At 40.1% G+C, this 24,694-nt stretch overlaps 1 protein-coding gene across 1 annotated transcript in view; it reads left to right on the top strand.

Annotated features, from left to right (window-relative positions):
- Nucleotides 1–18,662, top strand: part of MYOZ1 (myozenin 1) — a 69,647-nt gene extending 50,985 nt beyond the window's left edge. Inside the window, exons 4-6 of the mRNA XM_082268004.1 lie at nt 1,697–1,964; nt 13,794–13,971; nt 17,991–18,662. Of these exons, the coding sequence (XP_082124130.1) occupies nt 1,697–1,964; nt 13,794–13,971; nt 17,991–18,222 (678 nt within the window). The 3' untranslated portion in view covers nt 18,223–18,662. The remainder of the gene's footprint in view (nt 1–1,696; nt 1,965–13,793; nt 13,972–17,990) is intronic.
- The last annotated feature ends 6,032 nt before the right edge of the window (nt 18,663–24,694 follow it).

Consider the following 24,694-nt stretch of genomic DNA (forward strand, 5'->3'; position numbering starts at 1 on the left):
ATGGAAGGAGAATAGAAACAGTGTTGCACTGATTTGGGAACAGATATAAACAGTATGTCGAAATGTATTCAGCGGTTGTATAGTACACACAAAAAGTGAATGAATCTGTATCACAAAAGTAATCACAGGACTTGTACAGTGGCAACAATTTAAACAGTTAAGAGGATCTGATTTATAGCGGTGTGAGGTGGGTGAAAGAATGAACATTGTTGCCACTGTGCCTGTTGGGGGTGGTGGTAGCAGTGATCACTTAAAGTGATGATATTATTTCCAAAGTGGTTTTCTTGGGTCCAGTGGTCAGAATGAAATAAAAAAATGCATATCTCTCCATTCACTATTTCTCTCATCACTTTATTGATCACTGCTACCACTCATTCTCGCCCCCTCCCCAACAACGCAGGTAAAGTATACCAATAGGCAGCCCAACAGCCAACTGAAGGGCCTTTACAGCAGGCTGACAATGCTGAGGCTAATTGCTAGACTGTGAACTAGACTAAGTGCAGCACATGAAGCTTTAATATAAATCTGATGAATATTGCTCACAAAATAAAATCATCAATGGGCATGTAGGAAAGCGCTGCATGACATCTATTTTGTGAGTAATATTCATCAGATTTATATTAAAGCTTTATGTGCTGCACTTAGTATGGCACTTGTGTTTTCTTCTCAATTACCTCCAAGTCTCTTTTTACTTACACACTGAGCTGCCATCAAAAGGAGCTTGCATATGGACTTTTGTTTCTATTTATGGACTGTCTAATGGACTGGTTTTAAACATTGTATTTAGTACCAGTAGGGCACACCAATACTTCCAATGTTGCGCTAATATCCTTGTTTATTATTGTCATTATTGCTAGACTGTGGCTTAGTGCTTTCAATTGTGTTTTTTAAATAATTTTGGATATAAAAACCCAAATGATTTTAATAAAGTTCACTTAAAGGTTACATGCGGACAGTCAATTAAAGGGGTTGTAACAAAAAAAAAAACGATCTTCATCCTGCTTATAAGGACAGCATAGTGCTTGTGCTGTGTCATTTGTCTCTCTCTATGTTCTAAAAAACCCAGTTGATCCTGCCTGTTCCTGTGTCCCCCTTGTATGCTGACCATGGTAATCATGGCTGCTGATCCCTGTTACTGTGGTCAGGTACGTGCCTTCATCATCCCGTAGTCTCCCCTCACTTCCCTTTACCCCCTCCCTCCCTGCTTGTCAGTTTAAGAGTCTGTGTGTTGTCAATCTCCTCCCTGCCCCTCCCTGCCCCTCCCGCCGCTATAGCTGTAAACTTACTACTGAAATATCCTGTAATCCCCTCTCTTACAGGAAGATTTAATGTACAATATCTGTGTTTTTAAAACTTATTTTGCAAAATACCTGATTTACAGCACCACTGGGCACTCACGTGGGACATTTCAGCTCCCCTTGTTGTAGTGCCCAGACCGGGAATGGAGAGTGCTGGCAGGTCACGGGACTACCCAACGGTGCTGTAAAATAAGGTTTTGTGTGAAATAATTTTGAAAAAACACATACTGCACATTAAATCTTCCTGTAACAGAGGGGATTACAGGATTTCTCAGTAGTGACTTTATAACCACTTTAATTTAACACCACTAAGTGAGGGTATGAAAATAGATCTATGACAAATAGGTACTTGGTTTTATGAGAGAACAGTCTGTGATTAACTCTGGTATCTTCTGCAGGACCACTTCCAGAAGTTTATACCATCTGTTGGAGGACAGCTGGGGGTCGGTGGACAAACAGGTGTTGGTGGAGGTGGCTATGGATTAATACAAGGCAGTGGTCATCTGGTATCTAGTCTATCTGGAGGGCAGCATGGAGCTGGAGGACAACACCCACCTGTTCCTCCACCAAAGCCAGGAAGTAAAGGTGGTGCAGGTGGCCAGCAAGGCACCGGTGGCCCTGGTGGACAAGGTGGTGTCGGAGGTGTTGATGGTTCTGGAGGCAAAGGTAATGTGATAATTTCTCTGATGTGCACTGAAAATGATTTAATTATACACTGGTAAAACTAACATGTGACCCAAGAATATAGAATTTTTAATATAACATTAGAAACATTATACTTCCAACTCCCAAAAAAGAAAGAAAGAAAATCTCATACGCTCCCGAAATGCAGATTATTTATGTGCACTGCAAAAAAATAAATAAACTTTTCTACCTGCTGATTCCGCCTATATGGTATACTACACAGCTGGAATAATTGTGTGACTTTTGATAGGAGGTATCAGATGGCATCAGCTGCACTGAAAAATCATTTTTTTTAATTTGTAAATTGTACTATATATAACTGATATGATTTAAATACACTGATATAGGTTGGTGTGCTAAAGAAAACCTAAGGAGACTATGTCAGAAATACATGCACATACAGCAGTCAACAAAAGCATGCTGTTACAGACAGATATTGGGGTGTTCTGACAGCCAAAAATGTGAAAACACAAGGAAATCAGGTTACCTCCCACCCCTTACATTCATATTGACCCATTACTATAATGGGCTGCCTCCTTGACCAAGCAGGGTTCTACATCTTAAAGAAGACCCTGCATGAAAATGTAGGACCTGATTATGTTGCAGTATTCCCATACTACCTAATGAAAAAGGCATTGTTAGATAAAAAGTTCAAATATTTTCAAAGAATAGCAAAGGTTACTCACATACCCAGTAATCTCTCTGTTGATGGTCAGATCTGTATCATTACTAGCAAATTTTAATAATGCATATTATTGGTTTTGACCTAGGAGCAGTTCTGTGATTCACTCAATTACAGGGCTGAGACTAATTATGGGTTTCTGCCCATATTAGTCTATGCAGGTCCACTTTAATGGTAACCCTGCAGCAACTAATACTTACCTTTCCTGCAGTGCAATCCTAGTTGCAGCATACATGAGGAAAATATTTCTCTCACCATTTCCATGTGATAGCAATGGTGAGTGAGTAGCCAATTATGAATTGAGCAAAATGTTCCCATGTACCCTAAAGTATAGGGTATTTAACCTGCAGTAGTGAACTGGGTGATGGAGGAAATAAGGTAAGGAGAGTATAAGGTGCTACAGGTTCCCACATTAAAATGAACCTGTTGTATCATGGCATGGGTAAAGCACAGGCTCACTTGAACAGGCATTTAGGCCATGGGCAGCATTATTTATTTGTGTTCTAGTAGGGGATCATATTATGTTTATAATAGCAGCTCATCCTGATTGTCTATGACAAATGACTTCACTGTTGAAAGACTCTTGATTTTTTATGGAGTCTATGTTTTTATATGCTCATTCATGGACTATTTTGAAACTATATTATAGGCCCATTGTATGTTTAAATTGGCCCATGTATGTTTAAATGGAAATACAGTAAATAAATTATAGGAATCCTCTAAAAATGTGCACTTATATTCCACAACCAGTATATTTCCATTTATGATACTTTATGCTTTATACTTCATTACCTTTGCCCATCACAGATAAGACCAGCATAGTTTAAAACAGTTATATAACCTGTAAAAATTGAAGAAAGAGAAAGATGGGGCTTTACAGGCCGGTGGGAGCAGAAGGATCAGATGCAAAACCAGTATTGTAAAACCAAAATTACATTTTATTGATAAACATGAAATAAAATACGCATGGACAACCATGCATACTTAGAAATGACAGACTAACATGTATAGGTAAAAACATATAAAGTCACTAGTAATACAGAAACAATCCCCAAAGGGGATATGACCACAAAAGCCTGTGTAGGATGGAAAATGGGTCTCAAGTTGGATTCGGTCAATGTAGGTCCCCAGCAAGCCGACGCGTTTCGCTCAGGGCTTCCTCAGGGCCTGAGAGACCATAACAGACCGGTGTTTCTATAATAATATAAAGGCATAATCAAATAAGTATTAGTCAGTCATATATTTCGAGGTATATCATACATAGATTCATCACATTTTAGTTACATTTGGTTGCGGTTTTGTACTGACCCTTATTGGTAGTGACTCATGCTAGGCGACAAGGTTGTAGTGATGACAGATGCTGTTTGGAAGATTTTACTTCCGTATTTCCGATAAGAATTCTTATACAAAAATCATCGACAGATTAATTGCACTGGATCCAATACTTTATAGTCCCCACTGCGTCACCAATGCCAGGGCTGCGAATCAAAGCACCAATAGGCTTGTAAGCCCGTGTCCATTCTAAGTCCATAGAGGTCCTAGACATATTTATATAGCATTATAACCCACCTTCTAGGTTTACCCTCACTGTAATCTCTTGACCAAAGAATCGCAATCAGAAAAGGCAGTAGTCCTCTCCTTGGCGTATTTCCGAATTTATATATATATATATGTTCATCAAATAGGTATGATGGATCTGTGAGGTGGAAAGGATGGTAAATTACCACACATACAAGAAGGGGGTGAGGCCAAGAGGTTACCATTGATTTAGTCGAGCAAGATCAACTATATCACACATACTGGCTGTATTTAAAATAATGTCTAGAAATGAAATGAAATATTGTCACCCACCTACTTCTACATAGGAGTGGCTTCAAACAGGACAAGAATCAACCTTCTCTTTGCGATTCAAGAGATGCTGATGTTCACGGTCTAAAGGCCCTGGATAGTGGCAGTGAATGACCTGAAGGAAGGGATCCATATTTGAAACATGAGAAGAGATTCTTCTGCCACATAGCTACATTTTCAGGCTGCAAGATCATTCCAGGAGAAGGAATGTTGTTATATTGGGGAGAGAAGAGGGCCAAAATAAGTACACCTACCTCTTCTTAGTGTGTAAGGTACTCCAGGCAGGAAGGGGGATGCTTGTGTGTCTATTTTTCATTTATATGGACAATTGGTCCTGGGCTGATTAGCCCTGAAAAAAAATAGTTCACAGGATTAATCAGATTGGTTATAGTGCCCCAGCCAGTGCTGCAAGTAGTGCAGCTCCAATGGTAAATAGCCTTTAGATCCATATGTAGTATCGCATTACTTACCTCCATCTTCAACTCTTCAGACAGCCTGCCTACCTGCTCCGTGTTCTAGCTGGATTATATATAGGGAGGGTGTTGGAGGGGACCGCCTCCATTAAGCTGTTTTGGCGCTCAAACATTAATATCCCATACAGGTGATATCTATGTGTGTGTAATTGCGGTCGGCGGCGGCGCCGCTCGACCGCATCACTTCCGGTCGCTCCGGAAGTGAAGACATAGTCTTCTTACCAATCAGATCGCAGTTGGCGGCGGCGCCTGCATCTCCGCATCACTTCCGTACACAAAGGAAGTGCGGATGTATGGCAGACGGAATCCTTCACAGCCGTGTTTACCACGCCCCCCAGCCCAGGGAACATCACCTCAAAGCAGATGCCATAATGCTGCATCCCCGGCGTCCCACTCCCACAGCTCCCTCTATTGGTATCTCCTAAGATATGCTCTGACATACATCCCTGCCTGACAGGGGCCCATAGGGGACCCATAATTGGATCCAATCGTGCAGAGAACCATACTCACAATATATATATATCACCAAAATGTTGTGAGACATATATTATATTGTAATTTCAAAAATTATTTTTTTAAAAAAAAAACAGCATCCGTCAACTCCTTGTCGCCGCGCTGGTCACCTATTTGATACAAAAAAGAAAGAAGGTACGTGCATATGTTAATCTCTGCATATGAGTAAACTCATTTATTTTATATATACACTCATTTCATATACAATTACGCACATCTCATTGTGTTTAAATTAGTAGTCCCTATATTGTCAGAAGACTTCATCTGTCCCCTCTTCCCCTTTGATCCCAGTGAGATAAGACCCCAGTCATGGGATAGGGAGGAGAGCGGGAAGGCAGATCCATAAAAATCAAGATGAATCTCTTCTCATGTTTCAAATATGGATCCCTTCCTTCAGGTCATTCACTGCCACTATCCAGGGCCTTTAGACCGTGAACATCAGCATCTCTTGAATCGCAAAGAGAAGGTTGATTCTTGTCCTGTTTGAAGCCACTCCTATGTAGAAGTAGGTGGGTGACAATATTTCATTTCATTTCTAGACATTATTTTAAATACAGCCAGTATGTGTGATATAGTTGATCTTGCTCGACTAAATCAATGGTAACCTCTTGGCCTCACCCCCTTCTTGTATGTGTGGTAATTTACCATCCTTTCCACCTCACAGATCCATCATACCTATTTGATGAACATATATATATATATAAATTCGGAAATACGCCAAGGAGAGGACTACTGCCTTTTCTGATTGCGATTCTTTGGTCAAGAGATTACAGTGAGGGTAAACCTAGAAGGTGGGTTATAATGCTATATAAATATGTCTAGGACCTCTATGGACTTAGAATGGACACGGGCTTACAAGCCTATTGGTGCTTTGATTCGCAGCCCTGGCATTGGTAACGCAGTGGGGACTATAAAGTATTGGATCCAGTGCAATTAATCTGTCGATGATTTTTGTATAAGAATTCTTATCGGAAATACGGAAGTAAAATCTTCCAAACAGCATCTGTCATCACTACAACCTTGTCGCCTAGCATGAGTCACTACCAATAAGGGTCAGTACAAAACCGCAACCAAATGTAACTAAAATGTGATGAATCTATGTATGATATACCTCGAAATATATGACTGACTAATACTTATTTGATTATGCCTTTATATTATTATAGAAACACCGGTCTGTTATGGTCTCTCAGGCCCTGAGGAAGCCCTGAGCGAAACGCGTCGGCTTGCTGGGGACCTACATTGACCGAATCCAACTTGAGACCCATTTTCCATCCTACACAGGCTTTTGTGGTCATATCCCCTTTGGGGATTGTTTCTGTATTACTAGTGACTTTATATGTTTTTACCTATACATGTTAGTCTGTCATTTCTAAGTATGCATGGTTGTCCATGCGTATTTTATTTCATGTTTATCAATAAAATGTAATTTTGGTTTTACAATACTGGTTTTGCATCTGATCCTTCTGCTCCCACCGGCCTGTAAAGCCCCATCTTTCTCTTTCTTCAATTTTTATTGGTCCTATAGGGGTAAGGGCCTAAATTGCACGGTACTTTACGTATATAGTTATATAACCTGCTTGTATTCATAATTATCTCATCATCCTATTAGTCGAGCATAGCATTCAGCTGGCTGATGGACCCAACGCAATATAATCCCAGCTAGAATTCTGGAATACACAATGCAAATCTGTATTTCCCTTTGCAATATAATATTCTAGTTAACTAGGATTTTAACCTAGTATTTGCCAATCACTTATTTTGGTAGAAAAAGTAAATTTGCTCAAGTACAGTGCCTTGCGAAAGTATTCGGCACCTTTGAACTTTGCGACCTTTTGCCACATTTCAGGCTTCAAACATAAAGATATAAAACTGGATTTTTTTGTGAAGAATCAACAACAAGTGGGACACAATCATGAAGTGGAACGAAATTTATTGGATATTTTAAACTTGCAAATATCCAATAATTTCAAACTTGCGTGCAAAATTTCAGCCCCTTTACTTTCAGTGCACCAAACTCTCTCCAGAAGTTCAGTGAGGATCTCTGAATGATCCAATGTTGACCTAAATGACTAATGATGATAAATAGAATCCACCTGTGTGTAATCAAGTCTCCGTATAAATGCACCTGCACTGTGATAGTCTCAGAGGTCCGTTTAAAGCGCAGAGAGCATCATGAAGAACAAGGAACACACCAGGCAGGTCCAAGATACTGTTGTGGAAAAGCTTAAAGCTGGATTTGGATACAAAAAGATTTCCCAAGCTTTAAACATCCCAAGGAGCACTGGGCAAGCGATAATATTGAAATGGAAGGAGTATCAGACCACTGCAAATCTACGAAGACCTGGCCGTCCCTCTAAACTTTCAGCTCATACAAGGAGAAGACTGATCAGAGATGCAGCCAAGAGGCCATGATCACTCTGGGTGAACTGCAGAGATCTACAGCTGAGGTGGGAGACTCTGTCCATAGGACAACAATCAGTCGTATACTGCACAAATCTGGCCTTTATGGAAGAGTGGCAAGAAGAAAGCCATTTCTTAAAGATATCCATAAAAAGTGTCCTTTAAAGTTTTCCACAAGCCACCTGGGAGACACACCAAACATGTGGAAGAAGGTGCTCTGGTCAGATGAAAACAAAATCAAACTTTTTGGCAACAATGCAAAACTTTATGTTTGGCGTAAAAGCAACACAGCTCATCACCCTGAACACACCATCCCCACTGTCAAACATGGTGGTGGCAGCAGCATGGTTTGGGCCTGCTTTTCTTCAGCAGGGACAGGGAAGATGGTTAAAATTGATGGGAAGATGGATGGAGCCAAATACAGGACCATTCTGGAAGAAAACCTGATGGAGTCTGCAAAAGACCTGAGACTGGGACGGAGATTTGTCTTCCAACAAGACAATGATCCAAAACATAAAGCAAAATCTACAAAGGATTGGTTCACAAATAAACATATCCAGGTGTTAGAATGGCCAAGTCAAAGTCCAGACCTGAATCCAATCGAGAATCTGTGGAAAGAACTGAAAACTGCTGTTCACAAACGCTCTCCATCCAACCTCACTGAGCTCGAGCTGTTTTGCAAGGAGGAATGGGCAAAAATTTCAGTCTCTCGATGTGCAAAACTGAGAGACATACCCCAAGCGACTTACAGCTGTAATCACAGCAAAAGGTGGCGCTACAAAGTATTAACTTAAGGGGGCTGAGTTATTTTGCACGCCCAATTTTTTAGTTTTTTATTTGTTAAAAAAGTTTTAAATATCCAATAAATTTAGTTCCACATCATGATTGTGTCCCACTTGTTGTTGATTCTTCACAAAAAATTACAGTGTTATATCTTTATGTTTGAAGCCTGAAATGTGGCAAAAGGTCGCAAAGTTCAAGGGGGGCGAATACTTTCGCAAAGCACTGTAGCTGCTTGGAATTACTCATGATGTAAGTATTATAACAGTAATTACTACTTACACATTTTATACTGACAGGCTTGGAACACACAGGGAAAAGTAACACAATTTTACCTCATAAATCTAACTAACCATATTTTATACTTCAGGTTGGTAATCAAAGTTACCTAGTTGTTTAAGAAGATAGTGATATATAGTAACATTTTAATCTGCTATTGAACAGTACCAAAATTAATCAGATATTAGTTCTAACTGTTTAACTTTTACTAGATCAGAAAAAGCTAGAAGAGACATGTGTTTCTTTAGCCCTTGTACCTGACTTACACCAGAATATTCAACCTTTATTACTACCTTGTTTTCATGTGGTTTGTATCTACAACCCAACCCACAGGGTTTGTAACCCCAGAAACTCTTATCGCTGCTAGGTTACAAGAAACTACCATGTTACGTCTCCACATGCTGTTGGAGACTGACATGTTAGAAGAGTAAGCATGTTACAAGAGACTCTGATGTTAGAGACTACTGCAATATTACAGGGTGACTGAAGAGTCCAACGTCGGAGCACCGGGAGCGCAGAAAGAACTGTACTCCCGGAGCTCAGTAAAACTGTCAGTTGTAAATATATAGTTACGTGGTATAGACCTTGTTCGACCCTTTTTAGGACAGCAAATGTAAATAGTAAGTTAATTCCCTGGAGTTCTACTTTAATGACTGCTTCTAAATTACAAGAACCCACTACAGACTGCTGCCAAGTTATATTCTACTAACTATGAGCAAAAGGCAAACTTTCTGATGGGCTTTGCATGTTAAAGCATATGACACGTCATTTCCTTCCTGCTTGGTGCGCACACCGCTGCTGCCACGCTACCAGGGCTGTAGAGGAGACTCTGATTACAAACAGAGCACCAGGAACACAACTGTACAGACCCTCTAATATACACACAGTGGTTTTACCTATTGCCAGGACAGGCACTATCCTTTGTAAGCAGCCATTTCTTACTTTTAATACTTATTTTAATAATAAAAACGGTATCACACTATATTTTGGCTTCCCCACTCTTTTTCCCATATATACCTGATTGAGATCCATAGCCTAAGGTCCTAAGGAAAAAAGGGGAAACTAACCTGAGTACATCACTATTCAGTCCCATTGGAAAACATGCCACATTTCTGGAGTGGAGGAGTTCGGTGCAGGACTGATCCATCCTATAAAGGGATCAAAAGCAATTTAGGTCCTGGTGACCTAAGGCCATCTGGTAAGAGGCAGAAATTGCTTACTTTATCAAGAGCACATTGGAGCACAAAATCACTTTGAAGAATTCATTTATTACTCACGGACTGTTTTCACCTGCTGCACAATAATTTTGTGAATTACACATTTTATTGTCTAACATATGTTTTTATTATTTATATTGAGATCATCATTATTTAATTTTTCACATAATAATCACAAGTGTCACTCATTTGTTATTATTTCAGTTTTCACAAAAAGTCACGTATATTGCACATAGCTTGTGACAAAATATTTGGTTTTTATCAATAAGTTTATTTGAGGTATCATTATTTGAGTTCATACCCATATTTATTCACTGGTTGCCCTTTAATTGGATAACGATATTAGCACATTTATCAGGATTTTATCCAAACTGCAGTCAATCACTCAGATTTTTTTATCACAACCACAACAGCCATACAAACAATTCCATACGCCCATACCATTGCCAGCGCCCATTTTTCCATTGATATCATGTTAAAGCATGTCAAGGGAAAAAAAAAACATATTTTGTACATCTGTACAATACATGCACATGTCCCTTAAAACATAATGCAATGATATACAATTATTTACAAAATACCGTAGCTGCTGACATTTAAAAATCAGGTACTTACCAGTGCATGTGGTCCAGTACTGTTTTTCCATGGCTGTTTCTCCTTAAAAGTGTGCGCCATTGGTGCCACCGTCTTGGATACAGGAGCTGGCTGTGGCTTCCTAAGGAACCACAGCCAGCTTCCCACTGCACAAGCGTGAGGTCACCCAGTGTTTTGTGAATGGTCCAGCCTTGCGAATGGTCCTGCACAATTCACACGTCCCAACAGCCTGCGAAGGGAATGGGACAGAGCAAAGGACACCATCCTCATCTAAGAGAGGATTGCGGATGTGGGAGCAGGGGATCAATAGAAATTTGTTCTTGACCCCCCCAAAAAAAAAAACCTGAAACTCAGCTATATGCTGGGGGGGAGAGAGTGAACCAGTGGGACTTCACTTTTTGAGTGAAGAAACCAAGTTACATTTCAGGACTAGCTTGTAGCTGTCATCTATCTATAACAATCTGGTCAGGTGCCAGATATATCTATTTTTCTTGCCTGGTATACCCAACTTGTTTTTTTTTTTTTCATAATCTTTTTGCCCTTATCTAGCAAAATCTTGATATGTAGAGAGCAAATCATAATGCCAAAACTGATATTCTACGTAAACTATGCAAATTTTTGAATAGCTGTATATTTACACATCTTACCCAAGCCACTAGGCTAATTAATGTTCACCCACTCTCTAAATGATTTGATGTCTTCCCAGATCATATCTGCACATATTGGACTGTAGGGCAAAATTTATGGCAAAATATGTATGGAAGTATAATGCCTTGAAGCTTGTTAACTGTTTTTAAAAAGGGATTCAGCATTGGTTTTCCCACTTTCCGATTGCAGGGTGGAAATTTAGCTCATGCTACTAGACATAGAAGTGTGAGCACCAGGAATATTGGAGAGGACTAACAAGGGTTCCATGGGACTCATCTACTAGTAAAGTTTGTGTGTGATTGAAATGTAAAAATCAGCAAATATCCAACCCTGTGAAATGTACAGCAAGGATGGATAAGGCCAATCTATGGTATTTTCCACTATTTACTTAATTCTACTTGCTACAGCTTTATTTACATTCCAACAAATGTAAACTGTTACCGTACACCAACTACATTTGTTATTTTAACAGTATCCAACATAAATTTGGAAAATCACACAGACAGTATCACAGAAAATTAAGTATATATATATATATATATATATATATATATATATATATAGTGGCGAAAATAATTATTTGGTCCCCTGCAGATTTTGTACGTTTGCCCACTTTCAAAGGAATGAAGGGTCTATAATTGTTTTCATATATGTATTTTAAATGATAGAGAAAGGATATCAACCAAAAATCCAGAAAAAATACTTGATACAAATCTTATAAATTAAATTGCAGTTCAGTAAGTAAAATAGGTATTTGATCTCCTACCAACCAACAATAATTCTGGCTCCCACAGACTGACTACAGTATGTGTTCATGTGGTACACAGATTAGTCATGTCAATTTAAGAAGATGCTCCTAATTACAACTTGTTATGAGTATAAAAGACACCTGTCCACAGAATCTTTTTCTTCCATTCAAACCCACCATCGTGGGCAAGACCAAAGAGCTGTCAAAGGACATTAGGAACAAGATTGTAGACCTGCACAAGGCTGGAATGGGCTACAAGACCATCAGTGAGAAGGAGACAACTGTTGAAACGATTATTTGCAAATGGAAAAAATACAAAATAACCATCAATCACCCTCAGTCTGGAGCTCCTTGGAAGATTTCACCTCATGAGGTAATGGATGATCATCAGAAACGTGAGGGATTGGCCCAGAACTACATGGGAAGAGCTTATGAATGATCTCAAGGCAGTTGGGACCACAGTCACCAAACAAACCATTGGTAACACAATACGCCACCATGGTTTGAAATCCTGCTGTACCCACAAGATCCCCCTCCTCAAGAAGGCACATGTACAGGCCCCTCTGAAGTTTGCTACTGAAAATCGAAATGATTCAGAGAAGGATTTGCATAAAGTACTGTGATCAGATGAGACCAAAATTTAACTCTTTGGCACTCGCCGTGTTTGGAGGAAGTAAAATTCTTACTAAGACCCTAAGAACACCATCCCTATGGTCAAGCACGGAGGTGTAAACATTATGCTTTGGGACTGCTAAAGGGACAGGCCAACTTTGCCGCATTGAGGGGCCAGTGGACGGGACCATGTATTGTAAAATCTTGGATGAGAACCTTCTTTTCTCAGCCAGAACACTGAAGATGGGTCATGGATGGGTCTTCCAGCATGACAATAAACCAAAACATATCGCCAAGGCAACAAAGGAGTGGCGCAAGAAGAAGCACATTAAGGTCATGGAGTGGCCTAGCCAGTCTCCAGACATTAATCCTTTAGAAAATCTATGGAAGGAGCTGAAACTTCGAGTTGCCAAGCAACAGCGTATTTAGATAAGATCTGCAAAGAAGAGTGGACCAAATTCGCTCCTGAGATGTGTGCAAACCTAGTAACCAGCTAAACACCTCTGTGCTTGCCAACAAGGGTTTCTGTACCAAGTAGTAAGCCATGTTTTGCATTGGGATCAAATACTTATTTTACTCACTGAACTGCAACTCAATTTATAACATTTGTATCATGTGTTTTTTCTGGATTTTTGGTTGATATTCTGTTTCTCTCATTTAAAATACACCTATGATAAAAACTAAAGACTCTTCATTTCTTTGTAAGAGGGCAAACTTACAAAATCTGAAGGGGATCAAATAAATATTTTTGCCACTGTATGTACAGTATATCTATATATTGTGTTATTTAACATGTAGGAGTCCTACAACGTACCTTTAAAACACTCCCACTCATATCTGTACTTATTGTATGCCTTGTTAATTTTTTACATTTTGCTTCCTCTTATTCTGTTCCTCCATTTTCTGCAGTTTTTGCTTTTCAGGAAGAATTTTATATTGCTGTCTGTTGTTTTCCTTTTTCCCCTCTTTGATGCAAATACTTTATTTCATGCTTTACTCAATGTATAATTTCAGATGGTCAGTCAGGACAACCAGGAAGTGAAGGTGGAAAAGAGATCACTGTATATAAGACCTACCTTTCCCCATGGGACAAAGCTATGGGAATTGACCCAAAGCAGGCAACCAAACTTAGTGTCAACTTGTTGGAATTCGGTACCAAGGCTGAACTTTGCAAATACAAATCATTCAACAGGTAAGTACTCTCAGCAATCTTAATTTTAGAGCCATTACAAAAGATAAATATTAGATAGCATGTGTTTGTTGGGAAACAATTTATCTGAAAAGGGTCTTGTTTTCATTTATATGCCCACAGAAACAAGTTGCTGGTGAGAAATTTTGTATTGTTTTGCAATTCCTAATTTGTATTTTTTTTAATTAAAGAGCACGTATAGCGAAAACTTTTAATTTTGGACAGTAGGGAAAGATTAGAGCCCTCAAGTTTTTATTGCTGTGTCTTGCTGGGTTGATTCACTCTTTCCATTTGTCCCAATGACCACTTTGACTGAGACAGAAAGAGATGGGAAAGTTTTACAGTTGCCACCAAATGTGAGGTTATTTGGTCCAGTGTGGACACACTGTTCTGTTCTGGTTCAGATGTGAAAGAGGGGAATGCCCCTTACTTTGCAGATATTTCCTCATATTAAATTGAAAATACGGGTGGTATAAAAGGTGCCACAGCCTATTATTAGTTACAATCACAAAATATTAGCGCATTTGGACTTTTAAGGCACCAGGTATCAAATGACTTAGATAGCAAGCAATTGTGCTGCAAAATTGAAAATTACTTGCTAAGCTATTGCTAGACTTGCCAGGCTTCACAAGTTTGTTGCACAATTTCAGCAAGTCCGCATTGCATGACTCCATATCAACTTTCTTTGCAAACATTCTGAAAGTCTGCTGCAAGTTCTGATTCAGTTATGTTGTGGAATAGTCCTCCCACCACAGGGGTCCCTGTGGCTGAATTTTCATGCTGTAGACTTGCTGAGCTCTTGCTGTAGACTCGCCACTGCAACTTTGCTCTTGCTAGAGACTTGCCATGCAAATTTGCTACAAATTGGAAAAGTGTCAACGAGAGCTTGTGCTTAAAGTGCTCTTCAAGTGTACAACTTGCCAGTGAAAATGTGCAGAAAGTTAGCAGACTTACAATTCAACACTGCCACAAATCTGTGGCAAGATTTACTTGCTATCTGGGAATGACAACCACGTATCAACACACATATTTTATTTTAACATATTATAAAAAGATTGTACATAAAACGCATTAAAAAAAGGGGTGGAAAAGATTCTGTATCATTAGTAGAGGTTTACCCCAAATATATCCAGCCCTCTACAAGCTTATTATAATTGTAAGTCAAGATAACCAACTGCTCTGTCCAAAAATTAACCATGTACAGTGCTATAAATACATGAGTTCTATACAAAGAGGGAGGAGAGATGGGTCACTGATGAGCTCTACGCACTTTGTGGTCCAAACCGCTTCATCAGGAGCAGTACATATCAGAATCTGTTTTTCAAGCTATATAATTTCTTTGTATAGAATTAATTTATTTATAGCACTGTACATGGTCCATTTTTGGACAGGGCAGTGGGTTATCTTGACTTACAATTGTAATAAGCTTGCAGAGGCCTAGATATGCTTTGGGTACACACCTATGCTAATAATTTAGAATCTTTCCCCCTCCTTTTTGAATGTGTTTTATATACAATTTATTTATATTATGTAAAAGTAAAATTACATACAGTATGTTGATATGCGGTTGTCATTATTTGATACCTGATGCGTTAAAAGCCCCCAACTGCTTTAGTATTTTGTGATTTCTAACATTTCTTCTTACTCCATATTGCATCTTTGGGACAGGAAGGGAAGAGGAAAGAGCAAAAAAGAAACTAACTTAGAGTCTAACCCTTCTCTCCTCTATCCAAAACTAAAAATGTTTGGGCTATACATGAATTTAAGCCAGCATTATACATTATGAACAAAAGATCTAAACGCAATTGTAAATTATAGACTGTAAACAGTGCAAATCTTCAGCTTCTACAGCTACTAAAATGCTTTCCTGTATTATCTTGAATATGCAATAACATCCGGGCACAGGTCATCAAAATGGTTTCCTGGAACTGGAAAGGATGCTGGGAAAAGCATCTGAATTAATATGGGGTATGGCGGACCTTAATGTATATGTGAAACCTCACCTTGTAAAACAAACCATTCAATTTAAAATAGAAATGAATGGCAAAACATGTGTTTACATATAAAACCATTATAAATACTGTTTTCCCCTTTTTAAACGTGATCACATACCCTTTGTTCTCAACTGCATAAGGAGCTCAGAGAGCTGAGGGAGGAGAAACAGTAGAACACTGAACTTCCCAGTGAATGGCTGTGTGTATGTGTGTGTATGTGTGTGTGTGGGGGGGGGGGCATGTCAGTACCAGTCTGATCATTGGAGGAGAGAAGGCTGATTTCTCAGCACAGCTAGGAAACTGAACACGCAGTGCTTTCATGCCTAGTGTTGTCAGTTTTTATTAAGAAAGCAGGGGGCTGACAGGATCACAAGGTATTTCATACAAAGGAAGCAATACAGAGAGAACAGGATACTTTTTCATACAAGTACATGGTACAGCAGGTACATATTCAGAATAAGAAATGTTGGGTGAGCATATTATTTAACAGTGAGGAAGGATTAACTGTACTGAATGTATTATCCTTAAACTAATTTTAAATTCAGAAGTTTTTTTTTTAATTCTAATGCATTTTATGCATTAAGATAAAATGCCTTCTGTGTGCAACAGCCCCCTCAGCCCTGCAATACTAACCTGAGCCCAATCCCTATACAGCGATGTCCATTAATGCCTTGACCATCCGGAATTCTCCCTCCTGATTGGCTGAGACACAGCAGCCGTGCCATTGGCTCCCAATACTGTCAATTAGATTTAGCCAATCAGGAGAAAGAGGGGGCGGGGCTGAACCGCAGCTCCATGTCTGAATGGATACATGGAGCTGCAGTTTGGCTCGGGTGCCCCCATAGCAAGCTGCTTGCTGTGGGAGCACTCAACAGGAGGGAGGGGCCAGGAGCTCCAGCCAGGGACCCAAGAAGAGGGGGATTCGGGTTGCCCTGTGCAAAACCAACTGCACAAAGCAGGTAAGTATAATATGTTTGTTATTTTAATAGAAAATAAAGAAGACTTTACAATCACTTTAGGAAGAAGTTATTATGGAAAAAAATGTTTTTATCTGTTTATACTTGTTGCCCATAAGAATAAATAGCATAATGTGATTTGAAATACTTAGTTATTTTCAGTGCCTTTTGTTGACAGTGCTTTCTCTGAATTTATGTGCAGAAGAGTGGAACTTAGCTCACAATAATCTCAGATCTACTGTACAATTCTTAGCATGAGCTTTTTTCACAATGTAACATTTGGGTAAATTATCAGGGGAAGCTGAACACTGGGCTATGACTCTAACTCCCTGTGCTACTAATGCCTCGTACACACGTGCAGATTGTCGGCCGAAAAGATTCGGCCGACGACCGATCAGCCGATTTTCGGCATGTTAGTATGATGCTTCCGACAGCCGACAGCGCACTTTTGGCCTGAAAAGAATCTGTCGTGCAAGCATTAAAATTTTTGTATGCCGACACCAGAGCGGTCGATTGTTCGCCAGTCAATACAGAATTCGGCCGACAGACAGCAGATTTGCAAGACTGGGCATGCTCAGAAAAGAAAAAACACAGGGAAAGTTAACCATTACATGACATCACTTCTGCAGTCGGCTGTAGTCGGCGGACAAAATTCTTGTGCAGTCTTTTGCACTTTTCAACAGACACGACAGCCCGGGGACAAAAGACGGCCGATCGTTCGGCCGACGATCTGCACGTGTGTACGGGGCATTAGACCACATGCCATGTAGTGCAGTTGAATATCCCCTGCCAAAATGTTGATACAAATGGGCAGTAAGCATTCCAATAAGCTTATGAGTTCCTGCTGCTCATAATGGGATCACTTCTCCTCATAAGAAGGCAATAGCTGATCAAAGCTACATGACAGCCAACTAAATTATGGGTTTTATTTGGACATAAACTTTAAGTAATTTTTATATATTAAAAGAAATAATGACTCTTTAAAAAAAATGCTTTCAACATATTTGTGAAATGCCCTAAAATAAATAAAATATATAGTCTGACTGGGCTTATATTTATTGTCTGTCTGTAGGTCAGCAATGCCTTTTGGAGGGTATGAAAAAGCTTCAAAACTGATGACCTTCCAGATGCCTGAATTTGACGCTGGACCTGAACCCGAGCCTGTGACTGTCTTCAACCCGAATGTCAGCGACAGACCGTCCTTCAACAGGACACCAATCGGATGGTTGGGATCTGGTGACAACACAAACTACAACATTGAACTTAATGTGTTGCCTGTTGATGGTGAAACGGATGAACTCTAAAGTGATAAATCTTCAAGACAAAAAAAGTCTGTAGCCTGTAGGTGTAAAAGAATTTACAAATGTGACCTGTTTCAGTGGCCTTCAATCACTGGAATTGTGTGATACAATATCAGCCAGTGGTACAGGTCACATCAATGCCATATCCTAATGTGCTTTGTCCATAAAGCAGCCAGGCTTCCCTCTGTATGTTAAATGTAAAAACATAGCTCTTTGCGGTGGTTTTTCTTAAAATGAAAAGCAAGAAAAATTTAAGCTGGTTAATAAAAGAGGATTGCAATAATGTACTAAGATAGATAGAAAATGGAATGAAAGCTTAATGTTTTTGTGCACAGTGGCAAAAGGGACAGTCTGCAAACATGTAATCTATCAAAAATCAAAAATCCATGCTTTACACAAAATATTTTTCATTAGTATATCTGAATAAACACATACAGAACCTACAGTATCAAGCTGTCTTTGATTTAAGAGAATACAAATTTAACCACATTTAAAAAATAAACAGCTGTTCAAGTAACAAACATCCTAAATTAACCAGTGTAAGAGACCCTGTCATTAACTTGAAAAATTGCAAGTAAAAGCCCAGAAGAATTGGATATTTAAATTGAGATAACACATACTTTACATTTGTTAAATGTTCTTATTGACATATCAAAAAATATTTAAAAATTGCTACTTTGGCTACTAAGTTTTTACTTGCTCTTCCATTTTACTCCTAAAGTGAATTTTGTGAAATCCAAGAGGTTATTGAGTTAATATGTGCAATAATTAACCCCCTCTGTACTGTGTTTGCAGATCTTCATTATCAGTTGTAACCTAAATTTGAATAATATCTGCCCTAACAAAGGGTAAAGGCTAAAGCCAAATATAGACGGAATTAAATTTTCAGCACGAACCAGCCAAATTATGATCCATGTATGGGCAGGCTGGTTGTACTGAAGTCGATCAATCTACTTCACTACAACCAACCTGTCAAGTTATTTTTGTTTGATAACTGCAGACAGCTATAGCTGCAAGCAGTGATCATTGTATTCTGACAGCTGGGAAACCTCCCACTGTCAGAATACAATAGCTTGGTGGGAGGGATTCCACCATTATCACTGACTGTGTTGATGTGGAAATTGAGCCATTTTCTTTCCTTCAACCAGTGGTTGAAAGAAAGAAAGCTGCATATTGCATGGCCTGCCTTAGAAGCTGGCCTCCTGCATGTTACATTGTGATAACTCAGTGTTGTCCGTGTGGGGACAGAGACACTGTGGGGTTGATTTACTAAAACCGGAGAGTGAAAAATGTGGTGCAGGTGTGCATGGTAGCCAATTAGCTTCTAACTTCAGCTTGTTGAATTAGGCTTTGACAAAAAAAAAACTGGAGGCTGATTGGTTTCTATCCAGATATTGCACGCTCCAGTTTTAGTAAATCGACCCCCGTGAGATTGCTCAGAAATGTTTTTCAATGGGCATTCTCTTTAGAAACATCTAAAAAGAAAGAAATATTTAAAAACATAAGTATGCTGTATGAATGAGAACACATACAAACATATATTAGGAATTTCACAAATTTGACCGTAAAAGTCGAAATACAGTTCTAATGCTTACCATTTTTTCTCTTGTATAAAAAAAAAAAGAAATCATTGACTTGCAATGAGGCCCTGAATTTGCTAAGGAATTTAAACTTTAGAAAGCATCAATTCCTTAACATAACCCCCTCCCTCCTTCCATGCCATTGTCCTGTCAGAATATCGCTGCCAAACCAGGAAAAGTAATGGAAGTGACGTTCTGAGCACAAAATGTTTACTGTGCATGCGCCATGCGTTCCAACATTGCCGCTATGTGTTCCAATAGGTTTCCTAATCTGAACACGAAGACATCAGCGGACATCTTCTTACACCAAGGCAAGTCCTCAATTTCACACTTATTTTAGCAGTAAACTCTACTTATATAATGAAATATATTAATACATTTTTATTATAGTAAATACAGCGACAAGCCTGCAGACAGAAGGTGGTGAAGGCTATCTTGGCACATCCCCGCAGTGCTCAGCGCTAAACTGATTATATAGTGAACTAGACTACTTAACTTGGTCACGGTGAAATAATCTATTTCAGTAAATAAGTTAACTGTTTAAAAAAGTGTGAAATTAAAGACTTGCTTGGGTGTAAGAAGATGTTTGCTGCTGCCTTCGTATTACATCAGATTAGGAAACCTATTGAAATGCATAGTGGCCATGTTGGAACGCATAGCGTATGCGCAATAACCAATTTTGTTTGCAACGCCATTTCCGTTGCATTTTCTGATGGGTAGTGGTATTCTGATAGAACACCGTATCGTTCCTCCCTTCCCAGCATTTCTGACCCTCCCTTCACCTCCCTACATAACCTTTTATAAAGGAACTGGGGAAGGAGGGAAGGTGAGTAGAATGTCACCTAAATTACAGCTCTGATTCTGCTGGGGCCAATGGCATCATATCCAAGATGGTGGCAAGCAGTAGAAGTTTCAGGGATTTTGGATGTCTACAAAAGGGAAAAATTACCTGTGAATAACATGCCTAAAATATATTAAAGCGGAGTTCCGGGTCACAAAAATCGACATAATCGATTTTGGGCCATCCGCTTGCTTTTGGTCACCTGAAAATGAAATGGATAGTTACGATTTTTTTTTTTCATTTTACTTACCTTGTTATTGAAGAAAAATATACTCACCTTTCTTCCACTTCCTCCCTCTGCGGCCGCGGCCCGCGCCGTCACTTCCTCTTTGCATTGATTCCTGGGAGCTGAACGTCATCGCTCCCAGGAATCAATGCGCCTGCACCGGCCCCGCTCGTCACTTCCGGTGCGGGCCCTCATTCCCTGCTAAACAGCTTCTGGTCATGCCCAGAAGCTGTGGAGGGATGACGCGCCTGCACCGGAAGTGACGAGCGGGGGCCGGTGAAGGCGCATTCTGGGAGAAGAGGACACGGAAGAGGACGCAGAAGAGGACGCGCTGGCTTCAGCTGCCCACATTCGAGATGGCAGCGCTGGAGAAGAAATTTTCAAGGTAAGTATTTCTTCTAAAAGGTAAGTGCGACCCGGGACAGTACAGAGGCTATCCATTGTGGAATGTACTAGCCCTGACTGTCCTGGGGGTATTTTTATTGAAAAAACATTTTCTTGGCCGAAACTCCGCTTTAAATGCACATACACTGTATTAATTAATTAATTATTGGGGAAATTGTAATTGAAATGAATGGTCTGGAAACAGGGTCTCTAAGATATTGAATCATTTTTTGTTCAGACACCTCCTGCCCCACCAACACAACCATCACCTAAAGAATCCAGTAGCGACAGGAATGCAATAAAGTTGTGGGATCTTATTTTGGCAGTGTCTAAAAAGCAATTCCAGACAACAAGTGAAACTAGTCATGAAACTAAGGCTAAACAGAAAACAGTGCAAATACGCTCAAGATGTATATAAACCCTAATAATGAAGGCCTTTTTTTGCTCTCTATTGGTCTGTTATGTATACCAGTGCTCAAGGCACCCTTTAAAATTGTGTAAAACCCCAGGGCACACCAGTCTGAGGGCTTGTGCACACAATGGTGGGTCTGAGCCTGAGCGTTTGTTTGCGTGTTCTGTTTTTATTAGGCTGCTCTATGCTCGTGAAACAAGCAAAAAAGTTGCTGGAATGGATTTTTAAATAGTGCCATACCTAAAAACATTGTACTGTGGTACCATGTGCTTAAGTGGGTACAAAGAAACATGCAGTTGGTGGATGTGTGGGGTGCCATTAAGAATTAAAAGCATCCATATGCAACTGCAAAAGGCAACAAACTTTTGTGTAGTGTGGGAAAACGCATAATTTTACACATTTTACCGCACTGTACCTGGTGTAAAAATCTCTCCCTCCAAAACCCCCCTGCTAGCCCCAAACCTCCCCTCCTAAATTCCCCTTCTAGCAACCCCCCCCCCCCCATACCCCCTCATTGCGCTTGCTACAGTAAAATTAAACAAAACCCTAAGTAAAGCCCTGTGTAAAAGTCTGACCATGAGAGGGTTACTGTGGTAAGGTCCTGTGTACAGAGAGAAGGGAGAGCACTACCAATTCCCCTTCCAGGCTCTCTCCCCCTCTGTTATCTGTATTTTGCCATGTTGCTGTGCAGGCTGCCCGACCTTACCTTAGCAACCGATGACATCATTAGTTGGTAGGACGCAGGCGGCTTACACAGCCTTAAATTTTGCTGGCAAAATACCGAAAACAGTATAGAGGGGAAGAGAGCCTGGTGAAGGAATGGGATGTGCTCTCTCTCCTCTCTGTACACAGAATTTAGCACAGTAATCCTTTCATGATCGGATTGTTCATGGCTTTCTGTCATCTTGCCGGGGGAACCCCTGGGGACTCTTTGCCGCTGCACCCCTGGACACCACCCCAGTTGAAGAACCTTGATTGAAAGCATTTTGTTATATCTTGTGGAATAATCTGGTACATTCTGCCTGTGGTAACTGTTATTTTAACAGCATAGGTAATCAACAGGGATTAACTGTAACTTGCAGCTTACAAAACCACCGCAAAGTTACAAGCAATAATGCAAACAGGTTTAGGATGGCAAAGAGCATGCATACACTGCAGAATAATACAAAAGATACAGAAACATGGGCTCCTTACAGCAATGTAACTGTGACTGTAACATTTGGCTTCATAGCATAAAACTGGAGCACACAAAATCTGGTGCTGCTGTGCATAGTAACTAATCAGCTTCTAACTTCATCTTATTCAGTTAAGCTTTGACAATAAAACATAGAAGCTGATTGGTTACTATGCACCGGTGCACTACATTCTGTGTTCACCAGTTTTAGTAAATTTCCCCTTTGGTCTCTAAAAGATTTTATAACAATACAGTCTGTTTGAGAATCACTATTTCAGCAAAACAGTTCTGATTAAAACAGCTGCTTGTGATTCTCCTTATAAACAAAATCCCTCTAAGTAAAGTCCAGGGTAACTCTGGTAATATGTGTGAACAGCTGGAGGAATCCAAGGACAAAGGGCCACCCTGCTTGTTATTTAATACATTGATAGCAATTGCGGAGGTTCTTCCCACAGTACCTGGGAATTCTGATCACTTTCCCAGCTTCTTCTATCTCCTCAGGTGTGGCCTTTGTGAGCTGCTAAGGGAGGGAAGCTGAGGAACCTTACTGGGCATGTGCAGGAACCCAGGGAGTTTTGGGAAATGGAGAGGTATTCTTCTATATCTGAGCATGGTGTGTAAACAGGTACTTTGCTGCACTAGACCCCACTTGAACCTGTTGTCCATGGTAAGTTTGCAGACAATTCTCTGAGGTTCAAACTCAGTTCCATTTTCCTGGACAAGAGGTGAAGCATCTCTGTCTTCATTTGCAGCAATGGATGGTGGTTTAGGGGGCCCCACAGCTGAAGCCTGGACCTATGCTGGGTGACCTTTGGGCGTGTATCATTATCAAGATTCATGGCTTCTCCTAGGAGTCTATGAAAGAATCGTGGAAGAGCAGGATGTAGCCACCCTTGAACCTCTGATGCCAGAGACTTTGGGGCTTACGAACTAGGCCAGGTTCTTCAAAAACACAGTTTTGGACCTCTCTGTGGGTCTTGATAGGTTTGAGGAGCTTGTGGTGTAAGCGTCTCGGTTTTTCTTGGGTTCCTTCTCTCTAGATATTGTAGAGTGGCACACCTGGAATGCATTGTTGTAGGGCAAGTCAAGGGACTTTTTGTCCACAGTGTTTGCAATTTCCCCTGCTGATGTTCACCTTTATGTCAGACTAACACTCTACTACCAGGATGAAGATCAAAGTATTGACTGGTCTCCAACAATCTGTTGGACTTGACAAAAGTATAATTTCCACCCCCCGAATTCAGGAAGTCGGAGAGTGTTCGAGTTTTTTTGTGGGTACTATGTCCCATAGGCCTTAAATCTGTGGGTCTCCCATGAGAATGACCAAATATAACAAGGTAGGATGAATAGCCTGTTGAGGAATGTACTGTATGGTTATATTTACAGACAACCCTGGCTAAGTAATAGGTCTTTTTTCTTTTGTTTCTCATGAGCTAAACCCCTCATCAGACCACCTAATGCTTAGCTCATTCTTGGAAGAACTCAGTTTTAATACAGGGTCCCTGGTCTGAATATATCTTTCTGCAGTTAGCCACAAGGTAGGCAGAACCAGACCACCTAGGCATCGGTCCTGATGGTCTGGTCAAAGGTTGGTCTTTCCATCGTAAACTTAGTAATGTGGTTCACAATGAATAGAACTTGATGGTATCAGTCTTCTGACATGTAGAGGATAACAAAGTGGATAGCCAGTACTTTTAGTAAGGTAGACATGTGCAATGCCAAATCAGAGGTGGAATCTGGGTTACAGCATCTTCCAACAATGAACAAAGTACACAGGGGTTTATTTGCTAAAACTGGAGAGGGCAAAATCTGGTGCAGCTGTGCATGTTAGCTAATCAGCTTCTAACTTCACCTTGTT

The sequence above is a fragment of the Pelophylax lessonae genome (assembly GCF_965119305.1).
Source record: "Pelophylax lessonae genome assembly, chromosome: 9".
NCBI lineage: Eukaryota > Metazoa > Chordata > Amphibia > Anura > Ranidae > Pelophylax > Pelophylax lessonae.